Genomic DNA, 27,399 nt, shown 5'->3' with positions numbered 1-27,399 from the left:
GGGAGACAAGCAGGAGGATCACTTGAGCCCAGGAATTTGAGACTAGCCCTGGCAACGTAGTGAGATCCTTTGTTTTTTTTTTTTTGTTTTTTTTTTTTTTGAGACAGAGTCTGGCGCGGCCGCCCAGGCTGGAGTACAGTGGCCGGATCTCAGCTCACTGCAAGCTCCGCCTCCCGGGTTCACGCCATTCTCCTGCCTCAGCCTCCCGAGTAGCTGGGACTACAGGCGCCCGCCACCTCGCCCGGCTAGTTTTTTGTATTTTGTAGTAGAGACGGGGTTTCACCGGGTTAGCCAGGATGGTCTCGATCTCCTGACCTTGTGTTCCGCCCGTCTCGGCCTCCCAAAGTGCTGGGATTACAGGCTTGAGCCACCGCGCCCGGGGACGTAGTGAGATCCTGTCTCTTCAACAAGATTTCAAAGTTAGCTGGGTGTAGTGTCATGTGCCTGTAGCCCTAGCTACTTGGAAGGCTGAAGCAAAAGGATCACTTGAGCCCAGGAGTTTGAGGCTGCAGTGAACGATGATCATGCCACTGCATTCCAGCCTGGGCAATAGAGTAAGACATGTCTATGCATTTTTTTTAAGTAGTTATTTGATAACAAAGATACTTCTTAATATTTACGTAACATTTTACAATATACAAAAAAATTAACACAGTTATGGTGGCTCATACTTATAATCCTAACACCTTGGGAGGCTGAGACAGGAGGACCACTGGATCTAGCGAGCTCAAAAACAGCCTGGGCAACTTAGTGAGACCCTGTGGCTGCAAAAATATATACTTTTTAAGTTAGTCTAGTGTGCTGGCACCCATGTGCAGTTCTAGCTACTTGGGAGGCTGAGGTAGGAGAATTGCTTCAGCTTAGGAGTTTGAGGCTGCAGGGAGCTATGATTAAGCCACTTGCACTCTAGCCCTGATCACAGAGCAAAACCTTGTCTCAAGAAATACATGACGTAACATATAACACAAAAAGTAAAAATAAAGAATTGATACACATATCATACTTTGATTCTCACAACTATTTAAGGTGATAAAGGTGTAGCTCTCTGTTGTAGATACAGACATAGAGGTTTGCAGTGGGAGATGACATACTAGAGGACATGGAGCTAGCATGGGGACTATCAGTTCCTTGAGGGCAGGACAGTGGCTGGAATGTATTGGGGACTCTGAATATATATTGAATTAATTAATTATTTAAATCTGGGCTTAAATATGGTCTTTTAGAAGTCCAGTGTCTCTTACAACTACACTATTATTGTGGTGTTCTTTACATATCTTAACAAATAGAGCCCATAATCAATTTGTTGGGCTCAGAATAAATGGCAGGGAAAAAACCAAAACAAAACAAAAATCTCCTCGAGTGCTTCTTCATTCCTGCTTTGAGGACATTGGCTTATTATTGTTTTCTGATTTTCCCACCTTGTTTAATTGGTAATCCATTTAGGAGGCTCTCAATATATAGGATTTTGAAAAGCATATGTCCCTAACAGAGAAATCCTTAATGTATTCAGATTTTTTTCTGTACATATTTCTTCAACATATTTTCTCTTTTGTATGTTCTTGCTGTCAAGAGAAAAACAGTTGAGATAAAATATGACTATTGAGCCCAGAGGTCTGGACACAAAAAAACAGAGCCCACAAGTTGTAGTTCCTAGCAAATAGATACAAATTTAACAAATTATAAAGAGAGTGTTTTCTTTAGAAACGTAAGGCTGAGACTGCAGGCAGGAATAAGATGCAGCCCAAGGCTTTCATCCCACCACAGGTAGCTTAACTACTTCTGTTTCATCCCACGTGGTCCAACAAGGCCTGACAAACTGCACCGCAGTACAAGAAGCATCTCCCGGGCGATGATGCGTATAGACAGAGGGATTTTTTAGTCAATTGCAGGAATTAGGCTTTAATGCTTTATACTAAAAGACTTCATACCCTAGATAGCTGCCTGCTATCCACTGAATCTTGGCAGGCAGTGAGACTGCTGAAGCTGAAACCGGGAAGCTATGTTAAGCAGATTTTCATGGATGTACAAAAATGCTTTATTTATAAAGCTACTTTTCTGTGTAGCAGTTCAAAATGGTTTTCTTTTTCTAATCTCTCATTTTGGTCAAGTCTCAGTCTTTATGAAAATTGCTTCCCAAACATGCTGCTAAAGAGCCACAGAAGAAAATAATGCTCACTTCGTCAAAAGTCAACATTTTTGAAAAGAATAATGCTACATACATCAATTTAGGAGATTAAACATGATCATGGTCTTTACAAAAACTGTAAAATACAGAGAATGACATTAAATACTTTACCATTATTTGGAAGCTCTAGAGGGCTACAGGCATCATTTTTGGTTCTAGCTTTTGGCGAAGAGATCAGTTTTGCAACGAGTGATGCGGAGATGGGCTGCACTAACAGAGAGGTGAGGTTTGATCGGCTTTGCCTAAAACTTCCATCTGTATTCAAAAGACAAAGGAAGAGAATCCTTAGTAAACAGAAATTTAAAACACTTAAGGAAAAGTTCTCTGTAATAAGTATTTAAATTATGACTGGTAAGTTTATATTCATTCATTTATTTACTCCTTAGTTATACCCTGTTTACTTATTAACACGATTTGAGATACTCAGTAAAAATTTAGTCCAAATACAATGACATATCCTAGTTAAAGATGGCAGATTGCACATATGCACTTACCTACATTGTCCCATACAACTCCACTAAAATGATGACAAAATAATGAAAAAGCGTAAATGTACAGGGGCCAGGAGAATAGGTAGTAATACGATTCTAGTTGGAAAGCAGATATGTAAGTGTCAGTGATGTAGGACATGAGGGGGGAACCTAAAACCTAAGTTCTTAGTAGGGAAGCTGAGAATGCTGTTTGTACCACTGAACAAAGAAAGGGTTAGAAATTGTCAACACCAGGTATTTATTAAAGTAGGGCTGCAAAAGAGACAAGAAACAGGAGGATCTTATGAAATTCGGATTGTGAAATGGCTTGTCCTCTGGAATTCTCACGCACCCAGTCAGTGTGGGTGCCTGTTCCTTCTTCACTTCAGCAGAAAACTGAGAGTTACAGTCTGAACAGGGAGACACCAAATACAATGAGCAACATCACAGTTCAAAGAGGATGGTGTTGGCCAGGCGTGATGGTTCATGCCTGTAATCCCAGCACTTTGGGAGGCCAAGGTGGGTGGATCACTTGAGGTCAGGATTTCAAGACCAGCCTGGCCAATAAGGTGAAACCCCATGTTTAATAAACATATAAAAATTAGCTGGGTCTGGTGGTGCACTCCTGCAATCTCAGCTACTTGGGAGGCTGGGGCAGGAGAATAGCTTGAACTCAGAAGGCAGAGGTTTCAGTGAGTCAAGCCATGCCACTTGCACTCCAACCTGGGTGACAGAGTGAGACTCGAACATGAAAAAAAAAAAAAAGAAAAGATCTTGTTGTGATTGCCAGGACTCCTCAGTTTTCTCTTTTGGCATATAGAAACCTCTCCAGGTAGGGCAATAGAAGATTCACTCTTAGCAAATATGATGAGATCAATAGAAAATATCTAAAAATACCAAAAACAGGTCTATTACCCACAAAGAAACAACTTACCCACAACATCCTACATTGAAATTTATCAGTCAATAAATCCCAGTCATATACTGAACTTCAAATCAACTTAATTTTGTTATTCTTAAGTAAGAGATCTCAGCCAAGGACAATCCTAGGTTGGCCCCTGGGCACAGACCTAGTGAGGATGACAGCAGATGGTCAGCAGAGCTGGGGAGGGAGGTCTCTAGGAAGACCAAATTAATGAGAATACCAGATGTGTGCTAACATATTGAGAGAATATTTACAGTAAGAGCAGAGTGTTAGGGTTTGAAGAGTGTCTAGCTATAAAGAAAAACAAGAAACCTATAAAGGGAGACAACTGTTAGCTTAAAGGGACCGAAAGTTATATAAGAAGAAATTTAATCATTGAACAATATGTATAATATTTACATAGTCATAATAATGTAAATAATGACTGCTGATTTAACACAAAAATTATCCTTTTTAGGAAAAAGGAGAAAAGGGAAAAAGTCAGGCTGTGATGTACATGAATACTTGTGAAAGTTAAGTCTTTATCTCTCAAAGTGGTAAGTCAATATAATGGATAAAACTGAAAAACAAACTCAAACACATAACTGAGCAAAAGGAAGGTAAACATAAAAGGTAAGTAACTACTAAAGAGGTTAAAAACAATTACATATTTGCCCTGAGGAGTTAAAGAGAGGAGAGAAGAGACACAGGGAAGAGAAGGAGAAGGTGACATTTTTATAAATTAAGCCTGTGGAAATATTTGACTATTTAAATGAACTAAATGCATCTATAACTTCAAAAAACAATAAATACATAAAAATAAGAGAAAACAGTTATAATAACACAAGTACAAAAAAGTGTATGAATAGAATAGAGATAATGGAGAAAACAAACTATGCTTAAGAAAATAACTAATACTTATTCAGTTTATATATTTTTACTGATTCACAAAAGGAAGTACACAACAGAATGACTCTATCAGGCAGCCGGTGATGTTTCCAGATGCAGTGCTATATTTTTCAGAACTTTTATTAGGGAAAATAATTGCTAACGGTTTTTCTCAGAATTTAATTTGATGGGACTTCAGAGGGTGCAGAGCTCAATGATACTGGTATCCAGGCTACAGCAGGAGGTAGATTATAAATGAGAAAATATGTTACAGGAGTGTTTCCTTAATTTATCATCTGGAAGACAAGGCTAAAATGCTATATTTCGCTTAGGCCTATGGCAGTCATGGAAGTCATGGCTTCGAAGAAAAAATAATAAAGATTTAAGCTTAGAATCCATTTTGTTATATAAGAGCAGTGCTGGCCTCATAATTTCATTGCTCCCTTATATAGATCTATGTAACAGTGCATCTGGACCACAGTGTAGGTCATTATTTCCCAACAGTTTTCATATTCATGGAACCACAAGTGGCTATATAATTTGCAGGACCCACAGTGAAATGACAATGTGGGATCCCTTGTTCAAAAAGTATGAAGAATTTCAATATGGCAGTAGGAGAGCATTAAATCAAGTGTGGGGCCCTTCGGCGAGGGGACTCTGTGAGACTGCACAGGTGGCATGTCAAGGTACCAGGCTCTGCATAATTTATGTAGAAGATGCTAGTAGTTGTACAACTTACTGAGGTAAACCAAAGGGATTTTCAGACCATAGGAGGCTGCTCTCAGCCAAAAGTGATGAGCCTCAAGTCTCCTACTGCTCCAGGCTGCACTTGAGGACAAACTGATTCATGTTTCAAAGCAGAGACAATGCCTGAACAGACTAGCTGGGAAACGCTGGGATAGCCATCTGGATTTTCCAGTACATATTTTCTCTCTCAGCCGTTACCTTTGGAGCTTTTAACGTGCATGGGGTAATGAAATAATATTGATGAGCCATGTGCTGTCTATCATTTTGAAGTTTTCATGAATGTGGGAACTTCTTAAGATGCTGTATGATTGCACCTCTCCCCAATTCAAACACCAAACTCTAGCTTGCTATTCAAGGCCCTTCATAATCTTGAATCTTATTCTTCAATATTATTTCCTATCAGTTTTATTCATGCATCTTAAGCAAAAACTTAAGCTATACCCTTGCATACTCCATGAGCTACATCCCCCATGTTTTTGCTTAAGTCGTTCCTCTTACTTCACTTGCTTTTCTCACACATCACATACGTCTAAAGTACTCAGTTCCTTCAAAGCCCAACTTACAAGTCATCTTCTATGTGAAGCTTTCTCTGGCACCCTCAGCTCTGTGTGCTATATCTGCACCTTTTTTTCAGTTAACATTATCACTATATAAAATCACTTTGTTTATTCCCTCTGAACTATAAATTCTTGAAAGCAAGGAACAAGTCACTTACATCATCGTATGATATACAATGCCTAGCACTTTGTCAGGTACATAACAGGAGTTCAATAATTAATGGTAGAAAAAAGAATCAACAATTCTTTGAAAAATAATCTTAATGCCTATGTCTTAATGGTTTTCTGAGTCCTGACAAAATTGAGCTGGGGTACAATTGAATAATAAATTATAATTCTATGCTTGCTATATAGTTATGCTTTCTCCCTGGCTAACTAATACTTTCCCCCAGCAGACATATTAAATAAACTTTCAAAACCCATCTATCCCTATCAATTCACTGATTATCCTTGCCCTAAAATTAACTTGTGTAGATAAAAAGTCTTTAAATAAATAAAATCATCTCGAAGATATATTTATGTTAATAAAAATCAATAACTGAGTTCCATTTTTCTCTAGAATACTCTAGTAAGCTTATGAAGCAATGCATTTAAATGTTAAATATGAGTGATCCCTAAACCATAATTGAACATACCCAAATCTTTGATTTTTTGTGCTGCATGACTAACAGACTTGCATTAGTTTTGAAATATCTAAAGTAAGTCCCTCATTAATTTTTTACCTTCAGCTTAATGGAACTTTGACAAACAGTTCACTTCTGAGAGCAGATACTAAAAGCAGGACTTAAAGGACACTAAGATTAAATTATAGACAGAAGGTTTTTTTTAAAAAACCTATGTCTATTGTAGAACAGCTGAGAGAAGAGTTTTATTTTCTTACATTATTAAGAGATTCTGAACCAACTTAAACACATGTACTATTTTTATTCAGTGATATTTTAAAGCATATTTATGAACTATAAGAATTCATTAGATGTGAGATGAAAATTAAGTGGATTATGTGCCTGGAAAGAAAGAGTACCATACAACAAAAAAGACTGTGACATTACATTTTAGCATTTTAACTTTTAGACTGCAGCATTTATATCATACTCTGAATCTTGTTTATGCTTCATAAAGACTGAGGGAGACCAACTTTTATTTTAGTAGCTAGCTAATTCTCTGTTCACATTATGCACTCTTTGCAATCCAGATAAAGACGAAAACAGACCCATTATATCAATAATTCAATCCCTGATTCAATGCTACATGCACATAGTATAATGAGGAAATTGGATAAACGAAGTCTTAAGTCTGACTTCATCATTGACTCACTGTTTGAAATGTCACAAATAAATAATTTCACTATGGTACTATTGTCATTTCATCTACAATTCCTGAAATACCAAGGTGACACCAAAGTGTCTTCATTGCTGAAATAAAAATAATATATTAGTTCAGAGACTTAGAGCCAAAGTTACTGTGGGTGAAATTTAGAAGAAATTAGCATTAAAATAAGTAAGATGTGTTCTAATTGTACTTCCTTAATTCTGTGTCATGCTTTTTGAAACTTTTGATGCCCACTTCAATCTCATCTGGTTGGCTGTGTAAAAAAAACATGCTCTCTTAGTAGCCAGTATATATATATTATTTTTTGATATGTGTGACAAGATGGGATACTTTTAAACCTAATTGAAAAGTCAGTGTTGGCTAGGCATGGTGGCTCACACCTGTAATCCCAGCACTTTGAGAGGTCGAGGAGGGTGGATCACCTGAGGTCAGGAGATCGAGAACAGCCTGGCCAACATGATGAAACCCCATCTCTACTGAAATTACAACAATTAGCTGGGTGTGGTGGCACACGCCTGTAGTCCCAGCTATTAGGGAGGAGGCTGAGGCAGGACAATTGCTTGAACCTGGGAGGCGGAGGTTGCAGTGAGCTGAGATTGCACCACTGCACTCCAATCTGGGTGACAGAGTGAGACTCCATCTCAAAATAAATAAATAAATAAATAAATAAATAAATAAAAGAAAAGCCAGTGTATACAAGTGCCAATTACCCAAACAGCATCAGGGAAGATAAATCTTCCGAGATTAGAAATATCACATACTGAGAAGAAGGCACTGAGAGGTTAGATAACATAAAAATGCGCTGGTTAAATAAAAGAGGGCCTGGTGTGTTTTAATGATGATGGTGAATGAGAAGAATAGCACAACTTCAGAATTTAGGAGTACATATAACTCAACCCTGTGCACCTCGTGTGTGTGTGTGTGTGTGTGTGTGTGTGTGTGTGTGAACATGAGATCCTTGCTGCTCACTCAGTGTTGCATAGATCCTTTCTATTTAATGCATAGTCCTCGGACAAGCAGCATCTGCATGAACTAGGACTTACTAGGAATGCAGGATCCCAGGTCCCACCCCAGGTCTTCTGAATCAGAATCTGTAGTCTATCAAGATCCCCAGGTGCTTTGTATGCACATTAGATCAGCACTGGCCTAAATCATTATGTAGTCATCCCTTGGTACCTGCCAGCAGTGGGTTCTGGGAGCCCTTGTGGATATCAAATTCTGCATATGCTCAAATATTTATATAAATTGGCCTAGTATTTTCATATAACCTACCCACATTTTCTTATATACTTTAAAGCATTTCTAAATTATTTATATTACCTAATACAATGCCTACACATCACTTAATTCACATGAATTCAACATAGTACTCATCACGGAGAAAATTCAAGTTTTGATTTTTGGAACTTTGTGGGATTTTTTTTTTTCCCAAATACTTTCAATCTGCAGTTAGTTGGGTCCATGGATGTGAAACACCTGGATATGGAAAGCCAATGATTTTTTTTATAGTACAATTTATATAATTTTAAAAATGACTAATATATAAAAAGAAGAAGGAAAAGAATAAAAACTGTATTTGTCTACCTTCCCCCAAACTAACTATATCAGTAAACCACAAATCAACATTCTCAGTCTCCTTCGAAATGATTAACATGTCTTTTTATAAGCTATTTCTAAATAACAAATTTGAAACGGACAGAGAGGAAGTCCTAGCCAAAGCAATCAGACAAGAGAAAGAAATAAAGGACATCCAAACTGTTAAAAAGGAAGCCAACTGTCGCCCTTTGTGGGTGACATGATCATATAAGTAGGAGACCCTAAAGACTCATCCAAAAAGCTCATAGAACTGGTAAATGAATTCAGCAAAGTTTCAGGATAAGAAATAAATGTACACAAATCAGTAGCCCTGCTATACACCAACAGCAACCAAGCTGAGAATCAAGTCAAGAACTCAACCCCTTTTATAATAGCTGCCAAACAAATTAAATACTTAGGAATTACTTAACCAAGGAGGAGAAAGGCCTCTACAAGAAAATCTACAAAACACTGCTGAAAGACAGTGACAGAAACAAATGGAAACAAATCCCATGATTATGGATGGGTAGAATCAATATTGTGAAAATGATCATACTGCCAAAAACAATTTACAAATTCAATATAATTTTGATCAAAATACCAACAACATTATTAACAGAACTAGAAAAAAATCCTAAAATTCATATGGAACCAAAAAGAGCCTGCAGAGCCAAAGCAAGACAAAGCAAAAAGAGCAAATCTGGAGGCATTACCTTACCTGACTTCAAACTATGCTGTAAGGCTATAGTCACCAAAACAGCATGATACTGGTATTAAAACAGGCATATAGATCAATGGAACAGAACAGAAAACCCAGAAATAAAGCCAAATACTTACAGTCAATCAATCTTCAACAAAGCAAACAAAAACAAAAAGTGACGAAGGACACCCTATTCAACAAATGGTGCTGGGGTAAGTGGCAAACCACATGCAGAATAACAAAACTGGGTCTCATCCCTCATCTTATACAAAAATCAACTCGAGATGAACCAAAGACTTAAATCTAAGATGTGAGACCATAAAAATTCTAGAAGATAATATTGGAAAAAACCCTTGTAGACACTGACTTAGGCAAAGCCTTCATGACCAAGAACCCAAAAGCAAATGTAAGAAAAACAAAGATAAATAGATAGAACTTAATTAAACTAAAATACTTCTGTACAGCAAAAGAAACAATCAGCAGAGTGAACAGACAACCCACCGAGTGGGAGAAAATCTTTGCAATCTATAGATCTGACAAAGTACAAATATCCAGAATCTACAAGGAACTGAAATAATCAAAAAACAAACAAAACAAAACAAAAACACAACGAACACAAGAAAAACACAAACAATCCCATCAAAAAGTGGGCTAACAACATGAAAAAACATTTCTCAAAAGAAGATATACAAATGGCCAATAAACATATGAAAAAATGCTCAACATCACTAATGATAATGGAACTGCAAACCAAAACCACAGTGCGATACCATCTTGCTTCTGCAAGAATGGCCATAATCAAAAAATTTAAAAAAATAATAGACGTTGGCATGGATGTGGTGAAAAGGGAACACTTGTACACTGTTGGTGGGAATGTAAACTAGTACAACCACTATGGAAAACAGTATGGACATTCCTTAAAGAACTAAAAATAGATCTACCATTTTATCCAGCAACCCCACTTCTGAGTATCCACCCAGAGGAAAATAAGTAATTATACAAAAAAAAAAAAAAAAATACTTGCACATGCATGTTTATAGCCACACAATTCGCAATTGCAAAAACATGGAACCAGCCCAAATGCCCATCAATCAAGAAAATGTGGTATATGTATACCATGGAATATTACTCAACCATAAAAAGGAACACAATAATGGCATTTGCAGCAACCAGGATGGAATTGGAGACCATTATTCTAAGTTAAGTCACTCAGGAATGGAAACCAAGCATCATCTGTTCTTACTCATAAGTAGTAGCTAAGCTATGAGGACACAAAGGCATAAGGAACATATAGTGGACTTTGGGGACTTGAGGGAAAGGATGGGAGGGGGTGAGGGATAAAAGACTACACATTGGGTACAGTGTGCACTGCTTGGGTGATGGGTACACCAAAATCTCAGAAATCACCACTAAAGAACTTATTCATGTAACTAAACACCACCAGTTCCCCCAAAACATATCAAAATAAAAATAAATACATAAATAAATGAATAATAAGATGATCAGAGAGCATTTGGTTTTGTTTTTGTCCTTTCCTCAGAAATAAACTTGGTGGTGCAAAGATAAAAATTGCATTTATAACACTTCATTTCAGTCACAATTAAATATGACAACAGCTAAGTAATTTGACTTACATTTTTAATTTCTTGGTTTTTAACTATTATAATTTATTATAATAAAAGACTGACAAACTAAAAGTATTAATATTGTGGACTTACCAGAGAACGAAACAATCAGAGCTGAAAAAAATTGAGATTTTAAAACACATTTTCTGCTGCACTTTTATGAATCATTTGAACAAACTGGTATCAGCGATGTTATCCTGGAATATTGTATTTGACTTTCTCCAGAGGGCTGCCACTTGGACAGAAGTCAGACCTTTAAATAACTGGCACAAATGTTTTTTCATTTTTATTTTAGCTCACTAAATTTACAGTTGTTTTTCTGAAATGACCAGTACACTAAATTGGTTAGTCATTTTGTTGTCCTTGTGAATACAGCTGATCATTTATTATTTCAGTATCTTACCGCCCACGGGTTATAAATATTACCATTTTCTATCGATCCTAGTCAAAGTCAGCAGAGTATTGTTTAGATTATTATTTAAAATGGAAACTGACTTTAAAAATGCTTTGTGCTATGCATTATTCTCAGAGTAAAAGGGGATCAGTGACAGTTTTCTGATGAATTAATTACTGAAGTTTAAATGAGTAGTTTTGTTTTGTCTAATTGCAAGCTTAAAATTCATGATTCATGATATAAGATTTGAAACTACGAAATTGTCAAAATAAAGACACAGATGTTCACATCTTCTCATTTCATTGGTCCGGCCCTAAGCAAAAACATCTTGCTATGCTCCCTAGTAAATATCATAATACTTTAATACTTAACTAATGTGTCATAACAACAGTTATATTTACATTTACATTAAAGGGAGTAGAAAGCAATATACTCATTTGTAAGCAAAATATGCATTCCGATACTAAAAGAATATATAGATTATGCAGAGTATAATTTTACTTTTTAAAAAGTATTACACAGGTAAAGACTTTGTTAATATTAATTTGGGTCTTCCTTTCCAATTAGGTTATCCATAGATATGGATCATCAGTAGGAAACAGGCTCAAAAAGGTTAGAAAACTTTCCCCATGATTAAAAATATTTTTATGTTTAGACACATAAACTCAACATTTATATTGGTTAGGTACAATTATTTGGGGACAAAGGACTATAATATATAAATTACCATCATTCTCTTCCCTCCAACAAATATGCTGAAATATGTATAAAATTTTGGCTATGCAGTTTTGGAATTTGTGCTAAACTTCACAGTCAATGAAAGGATAATTCTTATTTTATATTAAAATGTTTTGATTAATGTGTAGTTAAGCAAGGTGTTAAACTAGATTTTGGCCATTATACAGGACATAAGCATGGTACTTAATTATATGTTAGTTGAAATCTAGCGTGTCCTGTAATTGAATTGATTATTATTTACAGAATTATGAGAATATATTTTGAAACTTACCTTAAATGGTTTCTATTGTTTTAGTACATATTGATATAGTCACATCAAAACAAAGAACAATCCTGTGTTTTTTTTTTTTTTCTTTTTTTGAGACGGAGTCTCACTCTGTCGCCCAGGCTGGCATGCAGTGGCCGGATCTCAGCTCACTGCAAGCTCCGCCTCCGGGGTTTACGCCATTCTCCTGCCTCAGCCTCCCGAGTAGCTGGGACTACAGGCGCCCGCCGCCTCGCCCGGCTAGTTTTTTGTATTTTTTAGTAGAGACGGGGTTTCACCGGGTTAGCCAGGATGGTCTCGATCTCCCGACCTCGTGATCCGCCCGTCTCGGCCTCCCAAAGTGCTGGGATTACAGGCTTGAGCCACCGCGCCCGGCCCCCTGTGTTTTCAAGTAGATGATGGTCATTAACGTGTTCTCTAAAGACGTTTTGTAACCTGAACTTTCCACCCAAGAAACAGGACTTTCTCTGGTGAAGGGTTTTATCTTGCTAAGTCTATATTAATATATTTGTCATTTTCAGTGAAAATTTAGATTTATAGCAGCAGTGGTAATATTTAGATAATGATAAATATTTAAAAAATCTATTTCAGAGAAAAAATTGTGTATATGATAATTAATTCCCTATTGCATGTAATTCTAAACATTTGTATTCTTTGGCATTCCTCATTTGTCTACTCCAAGACTATTTTATCCCCTAAAGCATTCTAAAAACATGAACATTTGGAAACAACCATAGACTATATCATAAGAAAAACAAACTAAGAGACAGATAAAATATCTAGTTTGTTCTTTACTTTGAGGAGAGTAGTCTAGATTCATAACTGGAATAATTGGCCATCTGCACATTACACGTAATATAAGCTAAGTAAACTGCTTCAGAGGCATGCCCCTGAGAAGCTTTCCATCTCTTACTTGAAGGGTATAAACATTGGAATGATTTGCAAAATTTCTAGTCTTGGAAAAAGTGTAGTTTACATTTTTAAAAGACAGCAAATAAACTATGAATGTGTTTTGTTTTTGTTGTTGTTATAAAAGTGTGCAACCATTAATTCTTCATACCAGGTCATAAGAACACATTATTTTATGAGACTGATTAAATGAACAGACAGAAGTTCAGTACCTTATTTCTGGATTGACTTATTTTTTAGATAATAAAAGTGGAAAATAACCCCTGCTTCCCTTATACAGATGTTGCTAGAATAAATGAGCTAGCATATATGAAGTACTTCTCAGTTATTTGTAGTTTCCTGAATATTTCCTGTTTTTGACGTGGTAACATTGACACAAGAAAAGAAGACTGGCCTGGGGTTCAGGGACCAGTATCTGGCCTTTGCTCCACCTCTAATTAGGAAGTGACTCTGGGATAGTTTTCCACATCTTCTGAGTCCTTAAACTCATCATATATACAGCAATTTCTTGACATTAATTTAATAGAAATCTTTCCATTTTTATGTTGAAAGAGGCTCTTTGTTGTTACATGCATACATCTAAATTTAAGGTGAATGTCCTACTATTATTACAGAAATGCCCCTCATGTTTGGAATGGGCAGTGTAAAAGATTTCAATATATTCCCTTCCCTGTTTATCACTTTTCTTACAATATTATTAACATTAATTTTTACTCTTAGTAACATGTAGAACTGTGACCCGATTACCACTCCAGTTTCTTGCTGTAGTGATGGTACATAGTGAGAGAAGATATCCTCGGAAGAAAAATATTGATATTTTAAAACACTTGCCATGGGAAAAATTCCCTTGGTTAATGAGACACAGATTCATCATTTCATCATTGAAAAGTGTCTCTACAGAGAACTCCAGTTAGAAATATTCTATTAATTCTTATTCTGAATTTATACATACAAGAATTTTCTTACATAAAAGTTCTATGATTTGGTGAATGTAATTTGGTAAGTGGTTTTGGATGTACATTTCTTCGAAGTACTTTATGAAATGGAACCCAAATTCACATCCAAAAGAGAAAAAAAAAAAAAGGCTAAGGATAAAAGTCTAAGGTAATGCGTTGCCTACTTTCTTATAAGGTAATATTTTTCAGTGCATTGAAAGGTTATTTTACTTAATAATGAGTTTTCTTTGAAGTCACAGCAAAGGCTATAGCGGCACAGTGAGAGACATGGCTGTACTTACTACAGCGCTAATGGTCCTGTTAATAAGCTAGGGTGTTCTTAAGGGATAGGAATGGTGTCTTTGTTAGTTTCTGTCTGTAGGACTTCAAACAGCCCTATACATAGTCATCTTTTAAAAGCGTTTCCATGATAATGGAGCTTGAACAAAAGTCTAGATTATTCACATTGCCCAAAATTTTCTTTTTCAGCTCCTTCATTTAATCTTCTTAACAACCCAATGATGTTATATTACACCAGTGCTCCATTTAAAGAATGTTTTGTGTCACTCTTCCTCAACACTGTGAATGTTTCTTAAATGAGGTAGGAAATGAGTGGGATCTTAACTGGAAAATAAAGAGTCCAAGAAGTTATTCCAGAGTAAGAACAGGTCCCTGTCTGGCAACTCTATTTGATTGTATATTTGTGGCTTGGGATGGAAACAGAGAGGAAACCAGAAGAGCTGGGAGGCAACTGGAAAATGCAAACATTCCAGCTTTATGACTGCAACTATTTAATGAATGAAAGAGATAGAGTAGCCAGAAAATCCCAGGTCTTTGACCAGGAAATGTGAAATGGACCAGGAAAGATGCTTCAGCAGACATGAAGAGACTGGGAACACCAGATGAAGCAGAACAGATACCTGGAAAGTACAGTGATATAGTCAGAGGAAACAATTTAAGTAAGTTGCCGACGAATAACTGTCAGAACATGGTCCCATGAATGCTCAGTGGTCAGCACGTCAAAGTCTGTCTCCATTGAGCAAGATTTTTGTCTCCTCATGGGAAAATAAGAAGTGCTTTTAAAGTAGTGGCTAGAATCCTAAAAAACAATTAATAGAACTCTTCTCATTAGCTACATCTGGTGTAGAATGAGCCTGGCTTTGACAGGGTTTTTCCATATATGTTTCAAACTTTACAGAAAATGACTGTAGGGGAGCTGGTTCCAGGCAAAAGAATCAACATGATTAAATGAGCTGTGGGAGGAAAATAAAGCAGTGAAAAGGGAATGGCAAGGAGCCAAGGTTAACCGGAGATGACCACATAGGGTGTTGATTAAGACTAAAATTATAGAGTCTTTATTGTGGTGGGTTTTATATATCAAATTAAGAAAATTGAGTACTAGGAGATTTTTTATGGAGTTTTAAGAAGATAATTAGTACCATCAAAGGGGATTTTAGAAATTTTGATCTGAGAGTGAAATGCACAAGGAACAGAACTGGAAAAATTCTGTTTCACAATGTATTGTATTCATAATGAAAACAGTAAAAACAGATCCCATTTGTGCCAGGCGCAGAGCTTGATACGTGGCATATGTTGTCTCATTCCATTTTTACACTTTATATATGACGATCCAACCTTTCAAACTAGTTATTGTTATCTTCATGTGGTAGAAATAACTCTAAAGCTCAGAAACAATGTAATGCTAAGGGTCATATGGCTGGTAAGCTATAGAGGTGGGTTCAGAGTCTACTTCTTTCAGCTTTCAAAATTAAAATTCTGATGTCATTACTGTTAAAAGCTATTTTTTTCTCAACAAGAAGTAATAACTGCATGAATTAGGATGTCTCTGGACACAGAAAGGTAAAGATCCATGTGAAAAGTCTGGGAATAGGGAACGGTCATGACTTGGCAACCCATTGAAGAGAGTAGTGGCAATGAGGTAATTAAAAGAGAAGGCAATTAAGGTTTCAATCCTGGATGAGTATAAGAATAAAAGTCCTATTAATCACACGGATTCAGTAGGAAGACTTGCCTGAAAGGAAAGAAGAGTCAGAATATTTTAAATAATTATATTTAGTATTTGGCTTCATCGGACGAGTATTACTGTAAAGCCTATAAATAAAGTAAAATGTCCTGACCTGTTCACAAGGAATACTTCTGCATACAAAGAACTTTTGAGTTTCAATGCTTGGTCATAGTCCGCATGTTACTGTTAACCCCATTGACAGTTTTCGGAACACTCTGCAAATGCCTGCATACTGACATTCCTTAAACTGGAGTTTCCCAGGCCATAAAGTGAGAATAAAAGCTGCCTAATACTTAGCTCATAGCAAAGCTTGAGGATTAATGAGAATGCTTCTAAAGTGCTTTTAGCTCCACAGAAGAATAGGAGCAATATAAATGAGTCACATTATTCCTGTGACAAATACTATCCATAAACTGTCCAACAAAACTAAAAAAAAAAAAAAATCCAATCTCTGCTGCTCCTTCTGATACTACATATTGTCCTACTACTGCTTTTTTAATTCTTTTGAGGTTCCTGTGAGGAAAAAAATGAACATTTCTGCAGTATGCCTGACTCGTGAAGTGTACTGAGATACACAAATAAAACAGATCATAGGACAGGCTTTGCTTACTTTCTCATAGAACATTTGGTATGAAATGAAACAAAAGGAGTGATACACTTGCAAGGTTGCTTCAAAGAATATATAAATCATATGAAAGCAAGATGGCTATTTTTAGAAGGTGTGATGTTAAAGTTGAATCCATTTTTCAGTACAAAAGACATCAACTATTTTCTAAAGGCATTTAGGACTTATCTGAACTTTTCGGAGGTTTCAAAATTATTTCAAGTTTCAATAAAAATATCAACGAGATGCTAGATTTAAAAGATTCAGCATGGCCAGGAGCAGTGGCTCACGCCTGTAATCCCAGCACTTTGGGAGTCTGAGGAGGGCAGATCACGAAGTCAGGAGATCGAGATCATACTGGCTAACACAGTGAAACCCCATCTTTACTAAAAATACAAAAAATTAGCCAGGTGTGGTGGCAGACGCCTATAGTCCCAGCTACTTGGGAGGCTGAGGCAGGAGAATGGCATGAACCCGGGAGGCAGAGCTTGCAGGGAGCTGAGATCACGTCATTGCACTCCAGCCTGGGCGACAGAGTGAGATTCTGTCTCAAAAAAAAGCGTTCAGCATTATATCTGTATCACCTATATACTGATCTAAGGCTGATATTAAAATTAAATGGTTTTCCATAAGCAATAGGAAATTGTAAAACATTAATGTCAAACTAATGACATAGCATTAAAGACTCAATAGTCTAAATCTGCATTATAGTTATCAGTAAACAATGTCCAGACTTTTTAGATATAGTATGAGAACAAACATTTATAGATAGACTTCTATACTACTCTTACAAATTTAGCAATTTTGGAGATAGGAAAAATTGAGAGAAGAAACAATAACGTGTAGAGACACAAAGTTACACTATTCAACAGTGAATCTGCCTCTGGATAACAGAGATGTAAGTAAGATGTAAGTATGAGGATAACATCAGCCTCATCATACTGATTTTAGGTGGAAGACAAACTAGAGTTATGTAATTTAGTTAATAATATGAAAGAAAATTCCAACAAAAAGATGAAATATTCCCTTTAATAGTGAGTTTGGAATCCCAAAGTTGTGTACTGAATACTTTCAATTAGAGTATATTTAAAAATAATGTCATTAGAGAATCTTTGTCTTCATTGCTTTCAAGTTTCCAAATTAACACACATATATATGTTAACACACATGTATATATGTATATGTATGTATACACATATACATATATAACTCAAAGAACAAGGAACCTTATAATTTTTATAAAATATTCAGGTTAATTACTGGAAAATGTAGAACTTAGAATGGTAGTTCTCAATGCATAATTTAATGGCTAAAGAATATAAAATCAGAATATTAAAGATGAAAGGATCCATAGAATAATAATCACTGTTTCTCTTTGGAGGATGGCAGGGAATTTTATTAATTTTTAATTATCTAAGTAAAATACATAAAGTTGTTCTTATTATAAAACAAGAACATTGAAGTTAAGCTAAAGACTATTTTGGTCATGCCCTACATTTTGTTTCCCTATTCTACCAACAGGCAACTCTCGCCAATAAAATGTCTCCTAAACTTTACAGTATTTTAATGCATAGACATTTTAAAAACAATTGTATAATGCTATTATGTTACTTTCTTTTACTTAAATATTTTCATATATATATATTACTCTGTGACGTTTCTTTTTCCCTCTGTAAAGAAGCCTTAAAGGCCTCTTTAAGTTTGCAGATGTTATTCTTTCATTATTCTTTGTGGATGTTGCATAGTGTTCCATAATTCTAATAGTATTCTAATATACTTAGACAAATCCAAATTTTCCCATTGTAATAAAAACCTCCATGAATTTTCTTGTACATACATCCGTTTGCATATGTGTGAAGGTTTCTGTAAGGCTGCTATGGAGAAATGGATTTGGGGTCAGAAAATATGCAAATTTTAAATTTTTACATATCCCAATGAATTGTTCTCAAAAGTGGCTGCACCTATTTTTCTCTCTCATTAGCACTATAGGATAGGACACATATTTCTATCATCCAAAAACCTTCTAAGCAAAAGAAACTGCATATGTAAAGTCCTTGGATTAAGAAACAGTACAGTGCACCAGAGGAAACAGAAGAGGTCATATGACTGGAGTGGTGCAAAAGAAAGTCAAAGAACTCATATAGGGCGTTTATAGCATGAAACATATCTTGTCTTTAAGAGCAAGGTAATCAGTTAGGTTTTCCTGCTCTCGCCAGGGCATTTCTGAAAAATTGAGAAATTAAAAAAATACTGAAATGCATAAATAAGGAATATATGTATATGTGTGTGTGTGTGTGTGTGTGTATGTATACATATATACATATTTCTATAGTCCAGAGTTAACAGAATTTATGTTAACATTTTAATATATATATACTTTTTTAATCTAAAAAACACAATACAAATAAAGTTAGAGTCTTTTTTACTACCTGCAGAACTACTGCCCTCCCTCCATCCCTCTCCAGAAAGAACCAGTATCATTCGTTTGGTTTCTTAAGCCCTTTTACTTCATACTCTGTATTTAAATATATAACCATAAGCAATCAAAACTGTTAGGTTCTAAAACACGCTAAGTAAGGAACAAGCCAGATAAAAATAGATACATAGTGTGCTATCATTTATATAATCTTAAAAATCAACAACAGAAAATACTACAAGTTTTACACAGCGGGGTATGGCATGATCAGATTTGGAGTTTTGAAAGCTCGTTTATGATATATCAGAGAATGGAATGGAAATTTTAAAAGAGGATGCAGTGAGATGAGTTTGGAGGCAGCTATAGTTGTCCCAGTGGGAATCAAAGTTGGCTTTATTCATGGTGGAGACAATTGAGACAAAAAAAAAAAAAAGGAAAGAATTGAGACTTAGGAGCTAGAATGAAGACTAATTAAAAAGATGTCGGAGTTGAAAGAGAGGCAGAGTCTAGTAAACTTCTAGATTGAGAGTGCCAGGCAAATTCTCCTCACACTCCACATGCTTAGGTAACCGTGGGCTGAACTCCTCAACCTCATCCTCCAACTAGCCACTCAGATTTCTCACCTAAACTAAAAGAATGTCCTGTCTGCTGGACAACAAACAGGAGTAGGTGATTCAGTGACTGAGTATTTTGTTATAAAGTGGAATGAAGTCTGAAATCTCTGAGAAATATATTACAGTTAGTAAACAATTCCTTCATTTCAGCATTATGTAGCAAAGGAGTTTCTTTTCTTTCAAAACAACTTGAGTACTTCCCATTCTCTAGCTATATGCTAAAGATACAGTAGTGAACACTACTGTACAGAAGTCAAGGTATGGAAGTCAAGCTGTATGCCATCAAGTATTCAGGTAGCTTTTATAAATGTAAGATAAAAAACAAGTTTGAAAATTTGAGGGTTGCCAGAAATGTTAAATATCTAAATCTGGGGAATGGCAACACAGCTGTAAAGATGAAACAGTGATCTTTATGATTTAGATTAGTGCCATTTATGTTCTTAACTGAGTACATGGTTTCAAAAAAAGTGAAGATTACATGAAAAAAAGATGCTCTGTATTAACACAGATGAATAGTTAATATGTGAAAGAAAGAGGCATTATAAGTCCATGTTTCTACAACACTCAATCCACAATAATTTATACCATATGTTACAAGAGTAGGATTCTATCAGCATGAGGAACCTGAAGGAACATTTGGGTAGGTATGAAAGTCAATTGAATTACTTTATTGTATTCCTACCTTAGAGGAGTAGTATAAAAATATGCCAATTTAAAAAATATGCCTATTGGAAAAGGCCAATGAAGTGTCAGTCATCTAGTCTAGAAAACAAGAAACGTAGTATTTTTAAGAGTATGAAATTTACATTCAATGATGGCTATTCAGAGAGAAACAAAAACATTTCAAGTTACGAATTCCAAGTAAATTATTACCTGCCACTGTTGTGAAGTCTTGCTTGTGTTATCCAGAAAATTTGGCAAAATGTTTTATAATATTCTTAGCTAAATTTTTAACATATATGTGAGATACGCGTCTGCCTTTGAACAGCAATTATTACTACATATAAAGTGAATCATTTAATAATTGTATAATTGTTTCAGAAAGAATGTAGAAAAAATTCATTGAAATGTTTTGAACTTTTTTCATTTTCTATTTCCATAAATGTAGGGATTTAAGGTGCTTAATTGCTGGAAGTACAAATGCCTTTGCAATATGCAATATGAGAAACTACTCCCCAAATCTACCAGAAATATTCTGATTCTTTCATCTAGTTTTTTCTTCTGTTGTAAATTTTTAAGAACAGGCTTTCAGAGTGTTTTCAAGGTTGATTCAGTAGTTTGATTTTTTCTGAGTCTTAAGTCCTAAAAAGTAACTAAAGAACAACATATATTCAAGAAATAACCTAAGCGGTCACACTTTTTCTTGAGTCATAAACCTTAGGCTACCAGAAGTGAAGTTGTTTTTTTTTTTTTTTTTTTGAGACGGAGTCTCGCTCTGTTGCCCAGGCTGGAGTGCAGTGGCGAGATCTCAGCTCACTGCAAGCTCCGCCTCCGGGGTTTATGCCATTCACCTGCCTCAGCCTCACGAGTAGCTGGGGCTACAGGCGCCCGCCACCTCGCCCGGCTAGTTTTTTTGTATTTTTTAGTAGAGACGGGGTTTCACCATGTTAGCCAGGGTGGTCTTGATCTCCTGACCTCGTGATGCGCCTGTCTCGGCCTCCCAAAGTCTGGGATTACAGGCTTGAGCCACCGCGTCCGGCCAGTTTTTTGCTCTTAAATATCTAGAAGAGTTAAAATTAGTATAGCAAACTTTCAAAAATGATTACCTACCAAAACTCGTTATGTATGTGAACAGTCATCATGAGGTTGCTCAGGTTGCTTAGCACATTCTGTTTCTGGTCATCACAAAGTGAAGAACGGAATTGTGCATCCTACAAATATAGCACTCTCTCTGACAACGTAATTATCAGCTATCAGCTGCATAGCTGCCATTAGAAATAGCCAGCAGCTGATCAGCTAATCCTATATTTTTAAAATAGCAAATGAGATAAAGCTATGAAGTTGAGTACAAAAATGCTGTTTGGCAGTAAAAATAATAAATATATGTTTATTATATTAGAATTTTGGATACTAAACTTTGCATATGAGAAAGGTTAAGGTTGGAATATGGTTTTATCATAGCAAGGGTTGGATTAATTTGCAATGGCAACTGAGATTCAAACATTGATTATTATAACATCAATTGCCGTAAATATTGTTAACACTACATACCTGTGCATACCCTTGCATACACATTCAGTCATATTCATTTATAGTCTGGTATGTGAGTGTGTGGCAGTGATTCTATAGAGAAATAGAAAGGACATGAGAAAAAGGAATTCATAAACAGCCTTGCCTTTAAGTGGACCTTACTTATAAATACATAACAATGATACAACATAAGTCATTGTTTTTTGTTTTGTTTTGTTTTTAGACAGAGTCTCACTCTGTCACCCAGGCTGAAGTGCAGTGGTGAAATCTCGGGTCACTTCAACCTCCACCTCCCAGGTTCAAGTGATTCTCCTGACTCAGCCATCCAAGTAGCTGGCATTACTGGCACCTGCGACCACGTCCGGTGAATTTTTGTCTTTTTAGTAGAAACGGGTTTCAACATGTTGGCCAGACTGGTCTTGAACTCCTGACTTCAAGTGATCTGCCCGCCTTGGACTCCCAAAGTTCTGGGATTACAGGCGTGAGCCACTAGTATCCAGCCATAAGTCATTGTTGATCCACAATATTTTTCACCTGGCCACTGAATATCAGAAGTAGCATTTTAGTTCTCTCTGACAGACTCTATGATTACTCATACTCTACAAAATAAAAATCTGAGGTTGTCAACCCCCAAGTACATTTTTATCAGTTATATCTGTCTCAGTATTTGTCACGACCTAGAACTCTTATTTCCTCAGCTGAAAAACAAGGGGATATGTTAGAGGATTACTTAAATATATTTCTATTCTAACAAATATAGTACTTTGAGTATCTCCACATATTTAGCCACAACACAGATAATACTAGGTCTTTCTTTTGTTTTCAATGTAGGATAAAATTATCTAGAAAACACTGGAAAATATGATTACTCTTTATGAAATAGAAGTCATACTCTGTTATATGATGTATTTTTACCAAATGCTGTCTAAATTCTTTTAATTTCATATCTTATAGATACTAACAGAAATGGTAACCTGAGGCCACAGACTCCAATCCCCTTAATGACCAATGAGATTAGTGTTCATGTATACCTCAGCTATAGTATTAAAAATAAATAAATTTATAGCAGGTGTTTGTCCTGGGTAAAACTATTGTTTTCCATTAATAGAAATATATTGCATTTTCATGATGAATAAAGTGTTTCATTTTTAATTGTATTTTATAACTTCAGAAAGCAATGCTGCTTTGTGGTAGCAGGAGGAGTGAGGAGCCAGGAGAAGAAAGAAGGGCATAAGGTTAACAAAATTTCCTATTAAAATAGAGCATCTTGAGCATATAGGATTCACAGGAAATCATCTTTACACATGTACATCTATTTGTATATCCTACAGAACCTCACGTTACATATTTGAGCTTATTTTCCTGCTTCACTTCTCCCTATGTTTCTCCTCTCCTCCTCTACTGTTACAATATTTGTGAATGGTTCCACAATGCTCTTAGCAGAAGTCTAAGGCAGAAACTTCTATATCATCATTTGATCTGTGACGTTTCCTCATACTTTATATCCCATCAATCTCCAAGTTCAATAGATTTCACCTTCTAAATATCTCTTGAATCTGAACACTTCTCTTTATCCTTACCTCCCTACAGTAGTTGAATTAACCACCATGTATTGGCTGAATAGTACATAAAAATCTCCAAATTCTAGGTTGCAAAAGAATTAATTACCTCAGGTGTCTATTTAAAATTACAAGCCTTCTCTTAAATCATAAGTGAAGGAAGATGGAGTTATTATATTCCACCCAGATTTTTAGGTAATAGTGCCTGGCCTTTCTACACTGTTCTGCAATTAAGACTATAGGGCAAATAAAAATTAAAAATAAGAAAAATAAATTCTTCTTTGTGCAAAAAAAGAGAAGAGACCCCGCTTCCTTTCTCAGAACATTTACTTTAGAATTCTTCTCTTTCCCTTTGAAATGCATGCAAATCTTTTTAAAAGCTAAATAAACTTCTTGCCAAGTCTACGACTCAGGAAAAAATACATATTTTTATTAAGGACCTGGGAGCCATCTCTCTGAAATGCAATCATCAAGGAAGACAGCGCCCCCTATCTCCTAATTTCTGTGATAAGCTGGGAGCCTATAGTTTAGTTGGTGCTTGGCCCCAAGTTGCAAACCTATCTCCTGTCATAAGGATGTGAGAAACGTATTTTTCCTTTGGATAAAGACAATTAGCAAAAACAGATGCCCATCTGAATTACCAGGTGAATTTAGAATGAACTATGTGTTCAATGGTGCTGTCACGTCCTCTTACCTGATGACTAGTTTTTGTTTATCTTGAGAAAATGTATGCAATGGGTTGTATCTGCTCAGCTTTATAAAAAGCTAAAAGTTTTTTTTTTTTTGTCTCTATAATCCCTTTAGCAGATTGCCTGTGATGCACATCACCTTCCGGTTTAATGCTTATTCAACAAATAAAACAGTTTTTTTTTTTTTTTTTTTTTTTTTTTTTTTTTCTCTTCTACCTTTGTGGAGAAGATTTCTAGGTTGGTAGAGGATTTTGTTTTTAATTATATTTCTCCAACAAGAGACAGCCTTTATGTAAGGTTATTTTGCTACTTGAAAAAGGTAATTAACTAAAGGGCTGGAATATTATATAGAGTGGAAAGACACTGTAATAGTTTAATCCATCTTAGATATGCTTTAAGATTATCTATTTCATGCATTCCTGGGACATGAACAAGCTTAAGGTTTGGTCCTCAATTAATAAACTTTTCCAACTCTCTTTCTTCCCATTCCTATTATATCTTAGGAAGGACTTGTTTACAAAATATTTTGAATTTTTTCTTTTGTCCTCATTACCCCGTAAGGTCGACACATGATTTGCTGCCTTTTTATTCATTCATATTTTGCTGGCATACTCAAAATAGTTTCAAGTCTTTAAATATTTTAGAGTTAGGAAGAATTTTAAAAATCATCTGCACAAACACTTCAGAGTCCTAAACGGATTCAAAGACATAAAAAGTAAAATCCAGACTCCTCAGTATAGCCTATGATGGGGTGTGTCTTTCCTGCTCTGACTTTATTTCCTACCACTGTTTCACTTTCTCCTAGTCTATTTGATATTTTGCTATTCTTCAATCACAGCAGATAAACTCCTACTCCAGGGTATTTGTATTTGCTGTCACAGGCCTATAAATATTTTCCTTCAAATGTCTGTGGATCACACATTCATTTCCCTCAGTTGTCTTTTTTTTTTTTTTTTTTTTTTTTTTTGAGACGGAGTCTCGCTCTGTCGCCCAGGCTGGAGTGCAGTGGCCGGATCTCAGCTCACTGCAAGCTCCGCCTCCCGGGTTCAAGCCATTCTCCTGCCTCAGCCTCCCGAGTAGCTGGGACTACAGGCGCCCGCCACCTCGCCCGGCTAATTTTTTGTATTTTTTTAGTAGAGACGGGGTTTCACTGTGTTAGCCAGGATGGTCTCGATCTCCTGACCTCGTGATCCGCCCATCTCGGCCTCCCAAAGTGCTGGGATTACAGGCTTGAGCCACCGTGCCCGGCCCCAGTTGTCTTTCTTAATGTTATCTTCTCTATCAAAGTCCTCCTCAAGAATGCAACAAAAATAGCATATATAATACCCTCCCATGCACATCCTTTATTCCCTTATTCTGCTTTAGTTTTTTTCACAGTATTTATCATGATCCTAACTTGTATTTATTTGCAAATCAATCAATCAATCAATGAGTGAGGCCATAATAATAAGGTATGGCTATCCCAAAGTTACTTTGAATGTTTGCTTGCAATCTGTATTTTAATTTGTTTGCACTTTTGTGTACTCCTTCCTAACACAATAAAATTCTTTCAAATAAAATAAAATAAGAATCTAAGAATTAATTCAGGGGACAATCAGAAGTTATATTCTTACACTATAGTTAAGAATAAAAAGTTAGATAGGTGAAAATGACCAGTGGTTTTTGAACTTTAGTGTGCATCACAGTAACCTTGAGGACATATGCAAATACAAATTTCCAGACACCACTGCCAGAATTATGATTCAGAAGGTCTGGAGTGGAAACTGATAATTCACATTTTGATTAAGTTCCAGGTAATGCTGCTGGTACTGCTGCTGTATGAACTATACTACGAGAACCATTTGAAAGGCAGAGCATCTATAACTTGGTATTTCGTATTTATGACCACTTTATCCACCCTAAGAGATGGCTCTTACGTGGGAGTGATGCCTGTGTCTGAACTGTATGTGGTCTCAAGCAGTAATAATATATATACAAAATGATTTAAGAAATCATCTTGATATTTTATAATTTCTTTATTATGCAAAGAAAACTTAAAGAATAACTAAATGTAACAATCAAGAAAAAAAGCACAGTATATTCTATATCTGTTCCAGAAATATATTATAACTTATAATTAAATACTTCTAAGTATGATCAGAATATTTCTACTCAAATTTTATGAGAAAAGATTGAATCATTTTTTATGTGGTTGCAGATAGGCAAACAAATATAGTAGAAAAGAATGGTAATATTTGATAATTTAACAAAGGTCTTTCACTGCTTTTATTGCCAGTTAGATACAATCCCTGACCTGTTTTTAAATTCCTTCATCAAATAAATAACTGTGTAATAATAAAATCTAAAGGAATTTTAAGAGATGGTGTAATCCAACACTTAATGAGCCGTTTGAGAAAAAGGAGATGTTCAACTTTATAATGCTTTTCTAATATGGGTATTATAACTTGGATGGGTATGGAGTTAATTTTTTAAACAATTATCTTTTCAAGAAATGCTTTTTAAATTTTTTGTTTGTTAGCTTTGCTATATGCCGGGCTATTAACAGAAAAAAGTTTTCACATTTGGAATTCACTGGCTGTATGTTCCAAAGGAACCTCCAAATTGAAATCAATGTTGACCTAAACTGTAGGTCTATCACTTTACCTTGTCTTAATAAGTATGCTCAACTTGGAAATACTGAACAATTTTATAGAAAAATGAAGTTGTAATCATTCAAAATGTGTCATCTTGTGACCCTTCATGTGTAGAAGAATTTAAGTTCAAATATGCAAATGACACCATCCCACCAATTCTCCTCTCAGCAGAGACAGAGGATGAAAGTGCCAATCTAAACAGGACTATATAGTAATCAGGCTAAAACATGCAGAAGAGACATTCAAGTGCTTCAGAAAAGAAACATTTCTCTTTTTTTTCCTCATAAGTAAAGGTATACAAGATATTAGAAATCATCTAACTGCTGGCATCTGTATATTTACAGGTGGGTGATCCTGATGATCAGCCCGGGTTGAAAAATACTTACTGAGTTAGGTCAACGTCTGTAGTTTGCATATGAGGAAACTGAGGTCAACGATGTCTACTCC

General features: G+C 35.7%; 1 protein-coding gene across 10 annotated transcripts in view; it reads right to left on the bottom strand.

The window, feature by feature from the left end:
* The window catches only part of LOC105489997 (N-acetylated alpha-linked acidic dipeptidase like 2), a 1,462,458-nt gene that overhangs the window by 376,414 nt on the left and 1,058,645 nt on the right, over positions 1–27,399 (bottom strand). For all 10 annotated transcript variants that reach the window (XM_071091264.1, XM_071091263.1, XM_071091268.1 and 7 more), the window contains one exon: positions 2,297–2,440. In XM_071091264.1, the coding sequence (XP_070947365.1) occupies positions 2,297–2,440 (144 nt within the window). The remainder of the gene's footprint in view (positions 1–2,296; positions 2,441–27,399) is intronic.

The sequence above is a fragment of the Macaca nemestrina genome, chromosome 2 (assembly GCF_043159975.1).
Source record: "Macaca nemestrina isolate mMacNem1 chromosome 2, mMacNem.hap1, whole genome shotgun sequence".
Taxonomy (NCBI): domain Eukaryota; kingdom Metazoa; phylum Chordata; class Mammalia; order Primates; family Cercopithecidae; genus Macaca; species Macaca nemestrina.
This window is presented reverse-complemented; position numbering and strand designations above follow the sequence as displayed.